This window comes from Ischnura elegans, chromosome 7 (assembly GCF_921293095.1).
Source record: "Ischnura elegans chromosome 7, ioIscEleg1.1, whole genome shotgun sequence".
Classification (NCBI taxonomy): Eukaryota; Metazoa; Arthropoda; class Insecta; order Odonata; family Coenagrionidae; genus Ischnura; species Ischnura elegans.
Window position 1 is genome coordinate 45,866,225 of NC_060252.1, and position 14,024 is coordinate 45,880,248.

The 14,024-nt window shown below is 37.6% G+C and overlaps 1 protein-coding gene across 4 annotated transcripts; it reads left to right on the top strand.

Annotated features, from left to right (window-relative positions):
- Positions 1 to 2,031: 2,031 nt before the first annotated feature.
- Positions 2,032 to 13,102, top strand: LOC124162806 (4-coumarate--CoA ligase 1-like). 4 transcript variants are annotated; one of them, XM_046539464.1, is made up of 14 exons: positions 2,032 to 2,139; positions 2,450 to 2,566; positions 3,201 to 3,367; positions 3,484 to 3,691; positions 3,997 to 4,179; positions 4,983 to 5,136; positions 7,817 to 7,967; positions 8,048 to 8,218; positions 8,528 to 8,648; positions 8,742 to 8,788; positions 9,670 to 9,774; positions 11,127 to 11,255; positions 11,633 to 11,798; positions 12,911 to 13,102. In XM_046539464.1, exons 2-14 carry the CDS (start codon positions 2,548 to 2,550, stop codon positions 13,033 to 13,035), a joined length of 1,746 nt encoding a protein of 581 aa, XP_046395420.1. In that variant the 5' UTR covers positions 2,032 to 2,139; positions 2,450 to 2,547; the 3' UTR covers positions 13,036 to 13,102. The 4 variants fall into 4 exon arrangements, with proteins under 4 accessions (XP_046395420.1, XP_046395423.1, XP_046395421.1 ...); XM_046539465.1 differs by having other exon boundaries at positions 2,050 to 2,307; XM_046539466.1 differs by having other exon boundaries at positions 2,054 to 2,143.
- The last annotated feature ends 922 nt before the right edge of the window (positions 13,103 to 14,024 follow it).

A 14,024-nucleotide genomic window follows, 5' to 3' on the forward strand; every position in this document is an offset into this window, starting at 1 on the left:
TAACAATTAAAATGCGGCGCATGCGACCACATTAATCAGGTAAAACAGCATAAGCACAATAAGAACTAGAGTCAAGGAATAGAGCGTGGCGATTCGATTATGTCACGCCGATAAATCAGTTGTCGCCGACCAGGCCGCACAAGGCCGCACCATCGGAATAAACAATCCGAAAATTCTCGCCTTTTCCAACATGTGTCGAGAAGATCTTTCCACTGCTTGTCAAAAATATGTTACTTGTTTATATGAACTTCTTTACATAATTAATTATATGTATAAATGCAAGACGGTCGTAAATGATATTAATAAATGTAAATCTGAGGAAAACATTTCAAAATGAGAATCTTCCGGGAGGCCTTGGAATTAAACCACAGAAGCAACTAGAATAGAGACAACGAAATTTACGAAAATTAGAAAAGTAGCGAATCTTGCCTTCCAGTTATTTCTAGATAGAAAGATGCCCAGAATTTTCTACCACCACCCACCACCTATAAATTGATGTGGCATTTTTTAGAGTCCCCCCAAAATTTCTGGTACCCCCCCATGGGATTCGTCCGAATTCCTCCGAACTTCCTCCGAACTTATCCGCAGAACTTATCGCGAAAGGTCCTAAGAAAAGTGAGAAAGTAAATTGAACTTCTGGAGGTGGATTTATTGCCTAGTAAGAGCTGCGCAATTCATGTAGAATTAAACATTTCTCATATCCCGTACACACATTTCCCCTTAATGATGTAGAAATAAAAATACTGCGGGAGATGGGATAATTGTTAAAATTTCTCTACCACTGGCACTGCAGAAAATACTGAGGACTTAAAAAGACGAAAGTAGCGCCGCTTAATCCGTTCCAATACTAATTCGACTGAACCTAACCACCTACTAGGGCAAAGTCGAGGCACTGTGGCATTTTTTAGTGTACCCCCCAAAAATTTCTGGTACCCCTCCCCAGAAATTCCTCCGAACTTATCCGCAGAACATAGCGCGAAAAGTCCTTTCCGACTCAAAGGCTCTAAGTCTCGGAACTCTTGTTTCCGAACTCTGACCACTGGGACCACTGAGCGCCGCCGCGATTAGGAGCCCGCAGAGGCCTCCAGGGTGAGGATAATGATGGAAGGGAGGGGATAGGGAAAACTCCACGCCGCCATTGGAGCAGCGGGGCCCACTCCTACCGAAACCATGATTTGCTGTTTCTACAGAAAGAAAAGAAGAAGAGAAACCCTAAGAGGGAGAGAAACCCTACGATTTCCCGCAGATATATCAAACACAAGAATTTTCATGTATTGAAGCATTGATTATGATTTCATCTTGAAAGGACATGCCCCAACCATAGATTTCTTTACCGCACACTTATCGTTCGATACGTTGAACGGCAAGGTTAAGATTGCACTTGGTTCATTAAGACAAAGAGAAATTTCATTCAAAATGGAGTGCTATTTCTTTAAAATGATATAAAGGCAAACTCTCCGTGTGATAACGGTACCTAAAATATTTAAGTTGTAGCAGGTAAGATAGCGTGGAAATATATCGAAATGTAAGTCAAACAGACGGAACCTCTCCACTAAGTATGACTGATTTACCACGCGTTTCGTCTTTTACGTTATTATGAACTACACTATCAATTGGCATTGTACTTGACGTAAAAACTGAATGAAGTAAAAAAAACGAATGTTTGATTTACATAAAAGTATAGTTTTCGAACAATAAAGAAACCTTATTAGTCATCCCCATCCTGTCACCAGGATTCGAACCGGAATGTTCGGGTTTGCTAGTCAATACCACGATCACCGTGGCAACAAGATCCCCTTGAGGTTTAGCTTCAATCTCGTACGGAGAGACGACGGCGAACAAAAATATGGCGATATTTTGACACGTTCTGAAGATTTTTTCCGTCTTCAACGAGGGAACAATTGCACTTGGTAAGAAGAGAGAACTCGCGCGATTCGTCAAGGTTTCGTAAGAGATACCGATCAGGTACGATAAACACTGTAGCGGAGCAAACACACGGAAAAATGATAAGATGAAATAGCAGCGGGGAAATTTTTGTCGACGAAATTCCATTGAAATAGAAGCCGGTTCAACAACAGGTCTCATACAGACACACTTGTTTCCAGCCGGGCAATTTCTTAGTTCCCACCGCTACGGTTTGTAAGTAAGAATTTGATCGCACTTCATGTGAACACGGAAAAGTAATTAAACGCAAGAATATATCCCATTAATTTCATTAGCAGTCGGGAAAAGTGAAGAAGTAAATTAAATCAGCCTATTAATTAATTTGCGCAATAAGTCAAATTTCCCGCCAAAATTGAAGTCAGGGTAAATGAATTCTTTTCTCACACCATAAACGATATTTTTCGGATTCTGAAGAGTAGAAAAAACCATCGTAAAGATTTGGTGCACAATATTTCAAAATACAGTGGAAATTACAATTTTTGGTTAAATTTGTTTTATATTCTAGCTTCTAGAGTTACAGTCAAGCGATCAGGTAAACACGATCCTAATACATTGCCGTAAAACGACAGTCAGCCAGAGAGATTTGGAGACTTTAGAGAAGAAATGGACAAAAACGGTTATGGTAAGTAGGACATGTATTTAAGTGTTTTGATCGAAACAGGTATTTCCATGTAACCGCCAGACTTTCAACGCATCCATGGAAGCCTTGCATGTATACGCCCTGCGGGAATAGGCTGGTTGTCAACGCTAACCCAAAATCAAAATTCATCAAAAGATTTCGGCAGATGGGAGTGAAAGGTACTTTGAAAAGAAAAATTCTTCCCCAGTCAGCCATTCTCACGTAAGTTTAAAATAAAACGTGAAAGATGCCACCCAATTTTCAAGAGTCGGTGACGTCATGAGAGTTTCGACTCCGTAACTCGTGGAGAGAGAATCGTACTCTAAGGGTACGTACGAAAGGATTGCTAACAAGAGAGTAAACATCAAAGATCCATGCAAGGCGGAGTAGTACCTTAGACGCGGTAATAATCGGTTCGGCACGAGTCTCTGATGTCATCAATTTATTTCCGAAAGGTTGTCGATTTTTCTCCGCGGAAGTAGGCGACGGATGGGAAAACAATGAAATACGTGTTTACTTTTTCAAGCTCAAACACAACCAGAAATAGAAGGAAATGCGTGAACGATTCCCTTGTCGAAAGTTCCAGAAGAAATTGAACTAGATATTCGGGTAAATTAATGCTTACTGCTTATTTCAGGGCCACTGCAGCACATTAATTCAGCGTGTGAAAAAGACGTAAATGTCGTGACATCACCTTTAGCAGAAAAAGCCATGAAAGTCGTTATTCCAGAACTTTCTGTCACTGAAGTACTTTTTCAAGCTATAGACATGAACTACGACGTCATAAAAAATAGGAACTGGGTGGTGAGTGTTGAAATAACCACTATTTTACCCAACTGATTTGAGCAGTATTGGTGTTTTTCCATGCCTGGTACTTTGGAACTTTAGTAACATATTTTTCTCTTTGTTGCATACAAAAGATTGACACCAACACTGGAATATCCTACAAATTTAGAGACATCAAACCAGTGACCAGAAAGATAGCTAGCGCATTGACTAGATTGGGATTCAAGCAAGGTGACGTCCTGTTTTACGTTGCCTACGATGCGGCACTGATATACCTGGTGAACATTGGTGTCTGGTTATGCGGCGGGGCCATCAGAGGATGTTACCAAAAGGACCGTCAAGGTAAGCGTTTAAGATGAAGCACGATATTCGGTCAAGCGCATTGCAAGCTATCGTCAAATTAAATAAAAAACGCTGTCTTGCCAGCGAGAGCCGCCCGGAACAGGTAGCCAAAAGTGGCAAAATAAACTGTACTAATACGATATGCACTATCGATGCCGTGAAGCAATGAAGTGCGTCGAACCGTATCAGTTATATAAATATACAGTATATACAGTTGTGTAAAAGTGTATTTTGTGCATTTTAAATACTTGACACGGCTGAAAGTCATTAAGTTTTATAACTGCTATAATATGTAATCTTTTCAGAGATGTATACGATTCGAATGAGAGAGGTGTCCGCTCGATTCGTTCTATGTGACCTTGAAACAGCAGCCGTAGTCAAATCAGCTGCTGATCAGCTGGAATGGGATGTTACTTTTCTTTCGATTGGCGGAGAAGTGGAAGGAGTATTGTCAATCGAAGAACTCATTAAGAATGAAGATTGCTCAGGTGCGTGAATCAATTAAAGAATACAAGGCTTAATTTAGCATGTTTAAATTAAATCATTAAATCAACAACTAAGTTTATGATAATGAGTATTCAAATAAATAGTATTTTATTAAGTAAAATTATGTAAAATATGGTTAGTTAGCATAAAAAACGAGGTTAAGTATGAAAACTTCCAATTAAGAAACCGATTTCACTTGCTTCTAATTTTTAACGATAAGAAACAATAATAATAACCAATTGACTAATCTATTTAACTAATTTATTTTCATCCAAACAAGGCCAAAGCCCAACGGTGAGAGCTTCAATGTTACGTTAGGTTTAAGTTAAAAAAAGTTTGATTTCCCTACAAACATATCCCCATACACGGTGATGCTGTTTTATTTATAGCGGTAACATAATTGTATTTTCGTAAAAGTAAGATCTTTCCCCTCTCATCGAACCGTGCTAACGCGATTCTTTTCAACAGCTAATTAAACAATTAGCAAGCAATTAAATTCAAGTGACAGTCGAAAAGCATAAAGAATGAGACTAAATTTTAAAGCTAGGGTCAACCAATGTCCTTAGATTCCAGGGAATGTTCGGTAATTAATTGTATCAAAATGAAAGTTGATCAGAGAAAAATATATATACTATTTATTAATTAACATTTTGGTATATTACATTAAATGAATGCATCTGAAACGCTATGCTTGGAAATCGCAAGGAATAAATGTATAATTAATGATTTAGGTAATTTAACAAGTGTTTCAACGCAGAAACCTTAGGAGATTTTTTGACAATTCATCAACTTTTAATCTTTTCAGTGTTCCCGGAGGAAGTAAAAGTTAATAGTAAAGAAGATACTTTGATCATTCTTAACACCAGCGGCAGCACTGGAAGTCCTAAGGGTGTAATCCACACACATTATAACACTGTGGCCTACTTCCTTAACAAAGGAATGCTGAAGAAGTTGGAAAGGTGAAGATTTTGTCACATAATGAAATACACGAAATGAATTGCAACATTGCACTGATAAGCACAATAGGCAACCCAGAAAAAATTGACCCTAAAGTGCGTAAATTCCTCTGAGGAAGAATCATTTTTCGGGATCGGGACCGCAATCGTTAAATATCCAGAATTAGCACTGAAGCACATTACTGTGTACTTGCGGGTGACTCCAATGACGTACACAGCTGGCAAGTCCGCATTTGTATCTTTGAACATAATAGACCCTTTCTTTCATACCAGTTATTAATGATAGAAATGTACGCATGATTCGTGCCCCAGTTAATGGCGAGGATTACAATTGTCATTAAGCCGGCTCATCCGTACTCCATCCCATAGCGAACTTCATCCTTTGTTGTTTAATCTTGCACCCGTGTGCGTGACTATTTGCAAAGTCACTTGTTTCATGCACTACTTTAAGAACGTCCGCTTTTCACACGGTGCCCAAAGCTGCCTTGACCGTAACTGTCCGTAATCCGCACATTACCCGAAACCCAACTTTCCTGACCGCGAGCGTCCAAACTTCGCATATTGCTGCTATGACAGCGGCAATAGGTTGTTTATTGGATCTTAAGTAGGTATATAGTTATGTATGTCTGGCACTTACGTTCAGAATACATATTGATTACAAAAAGTTTTTATCAAGTTAAAAGGTCGATGTATATATATTAGACGTAACCGACCAAGCCAAAAACCAATTGCACGAGCTCCTGATCGTTGATTAAGCCTATATAATGAGGATCCTATGTAGTCCGCAGCTACTGTTCATTTGCGAAATACAAACTTACGGATTGGTGGACCTTTTTTCGAAATTTTTGACATTCATAAAATATTCGGATTCAACCCCAAAAGTTGACCCACGAAGGAATTCAGTAATTTGCAAAAAGTTCTCAGAAAAATGAGAGAGTGGTTCGATGGTTGGAAGGTTCTTTGCCGAAAAAATACAGAAAATATAAATAAATGCAATATGTGACCAGGTACGAAATCTGAATAATTTTTTGTTCCTTAGTAGCTCGGAGAGTCTCAGTTTACTTTTTTTTATCACATATTCGCTCTTTTTATGATATAAATTTCCTATCACCAGCATTTAACTAAGAAACTGTGCAAATCTTGTGCAATGCATCGGGACCCGAGTTCAGGTAGTGATTAAGATTTTTAACTCTTTCCCTTTAAATAAAACGCACTCTATTGGGGTTAATTATGCGAGATTTCTCCAGAATGAGATAATAAACCAAGAGAATTTACTTGCAACTAATTTTATAACTATCTGGATTAGAAATTGACTACCTTATGAAACCCAGGTGGTCAATTAATCAGAAACTAGTAAATGCCGCATAATAGGGTAGTTTCCTTCATCAAAGAAAACGAAAGGCATTGATTGCGATACGTTACCCACCATTAGTGCATTCATAATACACAAATTATTTGGTTTTTGAATTTGAAAAAGGCCAGATTGGCGCCCATGCAATTTCACTCCACGTGACGTCACAGGGACCTAGTTTCTACACGAGAGGATAGGAGTTATACATCGTCTGAGGTTACCAATGCATGCATGAGGCACAGTGCTCAGGGAAACATGTCTTAATAATCACCTATTAAAACTGGCTAAGGTCGGAAAGTTTTCTTCGTTTGATAAGGTATTGATAAACCTTTTTTAGCCCAGCGCTACCAGCCAGCAAGGTACTCAGCTACCCGCTAGCATCCTGCGTCCTATCAGCGCTCAGAGCCTCGATCAAGGTCACCTCACAAGGCGGGAGGGGGAACCAGAAATGCGTCGCACGGACTTTTTCCCATCATTCCTACTTACGCGTCGCGTATTCGCGCGCTTGAAATTTTTCACTTTTCATTTAATCGCGAAAAATAGATATCGTCATTTAAAAATCTAAAAGCGTGAAATACGTACTCCAGGAGTAATAATCTTTCGATTTAGGCAATAAAAAGATAATAGGAAACCACCCTATTACCAGTCAACAACTTCGCTTTAAACGGGAAAGATAATAATCAAGCCGCAAAGAAAATATAGACACAATGAAACAATCGCTCAGCTTTAACGATTAAAATCTCACTCCATCGATTAACTCATTACGACTAAAGGGCTATCGAAATAGATATATTAATTTATAGCAAAAAAAATACCCACTATTTTTTAAATTTGACAATTCGATTTCTCATACTTACAGCGATATTGCGCGGTTTAATTATGCCGGGACTAGCCACGGTGATAACTTTACGGAGTCACCCGCAACGCACAAATTATGTGAAAAACCAACAGAGAAATAATCATTCGCCTTGACCGGAATTCGAATCCAGGATTTCCGGTCGAGTGCTTTGGCTAATTACCTAACCAGTTATCCAAACGCTTTTGTAACTTAATTGCCTAAGGAACGCGACCAGATTCCGGGATTTTGGGGGATCCGGTTCAAATCCCGGTCAAGCGGATGATTTTTCTCTGTGGAATTTTCGTACAACATTGCGTGGAATTGGATCATATTTACTAAGTAAGAGAAAATAAATCCATACGTCATGAGCAGATGGTTTCACGTTTAATACAACACAAATCAACATCACGGTTTTGTGATTATATTCCTATGCTACTTTAAACCTCCACCCCAGCAATGATTTTTGACCACATTAAATTTCGTTTGTGATTCAGTGCTACCAGTCCATCGTGGATGGCAACATTTGGAAATTATTTCTCCAGCTTAATATACATGTCCTTGGGCTGCATTTTTCAAGGGGCTTCGTTACACAACGTATCAAAGTTTGAAATAAAATTGTTCGTGGAGAGCCTCCTCAAACATAAGGTTAGCGTGCAGATATACTTTGAATGCTTTTTATTCTCTTCAATTTGTTCACAAGACATGACATTTTAATTTTTTTGCAGCCCCAAATCGTTCTTCTTTATCCATACGCACTGCACACATTTCTTCAATCCGCGGAGATTGATGAGAATGATTTCTCATTCATAAAGAGTATCAGCTTATTGGGATCAGCACTTTATTACTCCACAGCGAAGACGTTGGAAGACAAATTACCCCACGTAAAACTGGCAACGGTAAATTACGATCCATACTGGGTGATGAGAGTTAATTCCCCTGTATCCAGCCCGCCAAATTTGATGATAAATATTAATTGTTGCTCATCAAATATTGCTAACATAATTAAAATATATTATGCAGCCTATTGATAACCTCCACGGTATTCTTTGCTACTAGTTATAAGCTAGGGTATTGGTAATGAATGCACTGAATTTGTCTTTTATGAGAAAAAAATCTCTTTTTATTAAAAAAAATGACTGATATCTTATCAGCCAACTAAGAACATATTTTGTTCATGCGCACTAACTGGGAGCTCCATTTCACAGTCCTATGGCGTAACAGAAGCCCTTTCTGTGGCCACAACTAAGTTCACCCCGCCGCCAGTAATAAGAGACGCAGAAAACGAAGGCATAGTGGCCGGAATAAAATACAAGAAATATCAAGGAGGTAAGACATCCAAAAGCTCATAAATAATTAATTCAAAATCAAAAGAGGCTAGAGAGTTAAAATTAATTATTTGTTTTTTACTATAAATTACAGAACTTCATTTAACTAGCGGAATCCTGGCCCCAAGGGAGAAAGCTAAAGTATGTACGACAGTTGATTTAGCGTTAGAATAGTTCAGAAACTCGATTTAAACACTGTTAAAAAACTTATTCTCGTTAAGTTTGAATATAAATCTCTTATAAATAAAAATCAATACACGAGAGTAATCTCGTATACCATGACCATTATGAAATTTTATGCCTTTGGAGAAACGATTAAATATAAGCTAAAAATCACAAACGCCTCTGCATTGATTTAATACAAAGCCGAGGTAAGTAGTAAACCTGAAACAACAATGCAATCGAAAAATATTTAATTTGACACTTACAGAACATTTTGTTACAATTAGTTATGAACTTCCACGCGATTTTATTTTCATTATCAAAGGAGAGTGATGTTATCTGTACTTAGGTAAATATCAGCTCGAGACAAATCTACCTTTACAGCGATCTGCTACTGCCATCTTCATGAAAATACTTCATATAACCCATTCACTTTCTGAGCGAGAGACTGGTAGTCGGGACGTTTTACTTTGTAAAACTGCGCGACATTTTTCGTATTTCTATAAAAAGTTTTTTCTTCAGATTTTGCGAATCATTGCAGAACTTTGCGGCATGGGTTATTTACGACATGTTTGCTCAAAAAAGCAATAAACGTCATAAATTTATTCATCACCTTAAAATAAATTTAATTAACTATATAAAACGAAAAATAATGACAGATATACATTACATTTTGTGCCACAAATTTGTAAAAAATATATCAAATTATCTACTAGTATTAGGTGCATATATTTGCTAAGGTTTTCCCAGCAATTTAAAACGCAAAAACAAGGTACAACGAGAATAAAAATCATGAATAATCGCAGCAATAAACTTCATTAATGATATAGTTTGATATTATTTAATTACTTCCATTACAGATAGTGGATCCATCGACAGGTCTCTCCTTGGGTAGAAACGAGAAAGGAGAGCTTTTAATAAAGAGCTCATGCTTCATGAAAGGCTACTTAAGAGGAAATAAAGAGGTAAAGGTATTTAAGTGGGCAATGCATGCAGAGCAGCTATTCTCATGCATAATATGTCAGGCATGATCTTGTGGAATGAATGAGTACTGATCGACTATCATTGATGCAATTAAAGCATGAATTCTATAGAAACTGTAATACATGATGGTTTCATTGAGGACTGATGTCTCGCTGTCACTTTAAGGCGTGCACAGCGTGATGCTCGGTGGAAACCGGCAATTTGACCTTTAATAGCTGCTTAGTCGCATGACTAAGAGATAATTCATGAATGCTGATTTTGCTAAAAAGACACATTATCACCATTCAATGTGTACTACTGCACCTGCGTGCCGTTTATGAAAAAGTCAAGTTTGAAAGGAAGGAAGGAAAATGGCATTATTAAATGAAGGTTGAAGAATTGATCTTTAATAGCTGCTTAGTCACATGACTAAGAGATTATTCATGAATGCTGATGTTGCTAAAAAGATACATTATCACCATGCAATGTCTTCTACTGCACCTGCATGCCGTTTATGAATAAGTCAAGTTTGAAAGGAAGGAAGGAAAATGGCATTATTAAAAGAAGGTTGAAGAATGTTTACTAAATTACAGGGTTAACATGTAAGAATTAAGCGGTTTAGAACATGGTTTAAATGAAAACAGAATTACTCACAGTTAATAATTTCTTTTTATTTTTCGAGTTTGTCATCTTACACGGATTCTTACACAAATAATAAATTTCAATATGTGTGCCCACTTCATCTTAAGTCTCTTCTCTCACTGTTTAAATCCGATTACTTATTATTATAGATGATTTCACTCACGCCTAACAGATCCAGTTGCATAAACATTTACCACAGTCAGAGTAAACTTACCTTCCATGAGTCGCTTAAACTTCGGCAATAATTTGGCCGCTACACACCTGAGTCATTGTGCACTCTACAATATTGAGTTAACAATTTATGCCTTACACAGTTTAAGTGTTTATTATTTCATTAAAGATGAGGATGTATTACGATAATAATACATCACTATTTTTAATAAACATACTCTCTGGACCACCTAATCGTATTTGTTATTTTATTCCATTCAATTCTAAAAATTAAATGATAGCAATGCTTATAAAAAATCATTGTCCCACGTGTTAGTATAAATGAGAATCAATGAACTCTGAATCGAGAGTCGGGAATCGATTTGAAATAATCGGATTTGGAATCCATAAAAAGGGGAATTGACTCATCCCTAAATAAAATGTGATTAATTATTATCGCTCTCCATATTGGCTTCTATTTCATCATTTATCCATTTTTTCCTTACAAAACGGTCGCAACTTCTATTTCACCCTTTGAACACAATACCACTCGGCGGCCTAGACGGATGTCTCAACTGGCATTGACGAAAATGGATGGTTTGCCACGGGAGACTTGGCATTTTTCGATGAAGACGGCTGGCTCTATGTCGTAGGCAGAAGCAGATTCACCTTCAAGTATAATGAGCGCTGGGTAAGTCTATCTGAGAGGTACAAGTATTAAAAAGAGGCATTCTTGATTACCGCTTCGTTTACCAGAGCAACACGAGAAAAATGTTTCACTGTCATGTCATAAGCTGGATGATAAAAGGATAGATGCCTCCGTGCTAGAGTCTCTCCTCACGCTACGTGTAAAGTTATGGTACATTTATTATTGCATAGCTAAATGTATATGATACTCACTACAATGCGGTGCGATTCCATTTTAATTGATAAAACTGAAAAATAGAAGTCTCATTCAATATATTATAATACCTTTCTGCAAAAGTTATGAATTAAAACGCACAATATAAATGAATGGATGCTTGGTCAAATTCTTTAATATCCATGCGGGTTATTGATATTCCTCAGGTTTCTCCGAGTGATATAGAAGCCATAATTTTGAGTCATCCAGCAGTAGTATCAGCAGTGGTTGTTGGTGTACCTAATCTCCAAACAACGTCTTCTGCGAAAGCATTTGTTGTTCTCAAGCCTGGATCAGAAGTGACCGAAGAAGAGATAAAAATGCACGTTGCAGGTAGGCAGAGACAAAACTTTTTTTTATTAAATAATATTTCCGCACCAGGAAAAAATGAAAACAGAGAAACACAAATATGCTGATTAAATTGTGCTCGAGAATGACGTTGCAATTGCAAAATAAGATCAAGAAGTTTTAAAGGTAAGTAGATTATTGTCAGTTCACGATGCGATATGATACAATATATCGATTATACCGCATAATTATGCCAACGCTCATTTCGCCAGACATGATTTTTCATTTAGATTTTGCTCGTTTTTGAGGTATTTTATTTATCTTTTATTTGGTTTTAAGTAAAAAATCGGATATTTTCGTATAACTTCATTTTATGCTAGTGCTATTCCAGAAAAATTTTTATTCCCAAAATGAAGACATCCTAAAATAAATACTCCACTGAAAATTATCCGATTCTTCATTTTTGCACGGACAGCAATCACCTCAAACTGCGTACAGTGCCATGCCTATTCTTGTTAAGTAATTACTGCATATTGATTGCAGAATTATTGAGTATGTTGACATTTCATACCACCCTGAGAGTATATTTGTGAATTTAGTACATTCGCATTTATGGCAACTGTACTTCAAACACCTGCGTGAACGATTTATAAAATGAAAAAATAGAATGAATTTTCACCAATTCGGGGCTTTCGAGATGAAATGTCGACGGTTTTTGTTCCCCACTGAACTATAAACAATGAAATGTTGATACCGCCTGCCCAAGTGAAGAAAAAAATGCACATCTGACCGTCTTTTGTCTGGAATTGCGCAAATTTGATTTTTTCTCAGCGCATAAATTTTGGATGAGGTTGCAACTTGTAGGATAAATCAATTCGATCCAATAGTACAGTTTTTGCACCCAACAATGCACTACACTGAAAATAGAAATTTGCGATTTCAAAATGTATGGGATTGGGAGATGTCATTGGTAGTCTGGCTTCAGCTGCTCCCGTGCGCGTTGGATAGCAACCAGCATTCCATCGCTTTGAGTTCCGGGTTATTTCGATGCCTCCTCTAGCGTTGATACAGGCGTTGTGTAACCGAGGCGTAAAAAGCACTGAATACGAAAATTTACAAAGCAAGACCATTCTAAACGACATTTTTTTCACTCACAGGGCAAACAGAAATCCACAAGCATCTTCATGGGGGAGTCGAATTCTTGGACAGCATGCCAAAAACTCCCTCAGGGAAACTAGATAGATCTGCTCTCCAGAAACGAGCCAAGAAGATTGGTAACTAAGCAGTTGATACTGGCACAAGGAGGAATCATATCAACCATTTTGCAAATAAAGCTTTCCTTAATTTCATGACGCGTTTTAAATGCTTCTTTACAACCAATTATGTTCAATAAGTAGCTAGTAAAAGAGAGAGTGAAGAGAATATATACACACCATATTAGCAATAATTTACCTGCACAAAATATTTTGGGAAAATTGCTCCGAGGAAAAATCATTTTCCTTGAAAAGGATACAAATCCAGACATCCCGAATTGAACACGGGGGTTCAATACTTGAACTACTAAAGCATCGTCTTTCATTGAGGAGTTTGGATGAATTTTCGTAAATAGGGTGGTTTCCTATTATTTTTTTATTGCCTGAATCGAAAGATTATTGCTTATATTAAGATTATTATAGGTTTTTAAATGACGATATCTATTTTTCGCGATTAAATGAAAAGTGAAAAATTTCAAGCGCGCGAAAACGCGACGCGTAAGTAGGAATGATGGGAAAAAGTCCTTGCGACGCATTTCTGGTTCCCCCTCCCACCTTGTGAGGTGACCTTGATCGAGGCTCTGAGCGCTGATAGGACGCAGGATGCTAGCGGGTAGCTGAGTACCTTGCTGGCTGGTAGCGCTTGGCTTAAAAAAGGTTTATTAATACCTTATCAAACGAAGAAAACTTTCCGACCTTGGCCAGTTTTAATAGGTGATTATTAAGACATGTTTCCCTGAGCTCTGTGCCTCATGCATACATTGGTAACCTCAGACGATGCATAACTCCTATCCTCTCGTGTAGAAACTAGGTCCCTGTGACGTCACTTGGAGTGGAATTGCATGGGCGCCAATCTGGCCTTTTTCAAATGAGGATAAAATTTGACCCTTGCCATTCGTCTAAACCGGTATTTCAAAAACCAAATAATTTGTGTATTATGAATGCAATAATGGTGGGTAACGAATCGCAATCAATGCCTTTAGTTTTCTTTGATGAAGGAAACTACCCTATTAAGTCC

Coding starts and splice junctions, on each gene's coding strand:
- LOC124162806 (XM_046539464.1), top strand. Junction 3,368..3,483: donor TAAAAAATAGGAACTGGGTG/GTGAGTGTTGAA, acceptor TGCATACAAAAG/ATTGACACCAACACTGGAAT. Junction 8,789..9,669: donor CCCCAAGGGAGAAAGCTAAA/GTATGTACGACA, acceptor CTTCCATTACAG/ATAGTGGATCCATCGACAGG.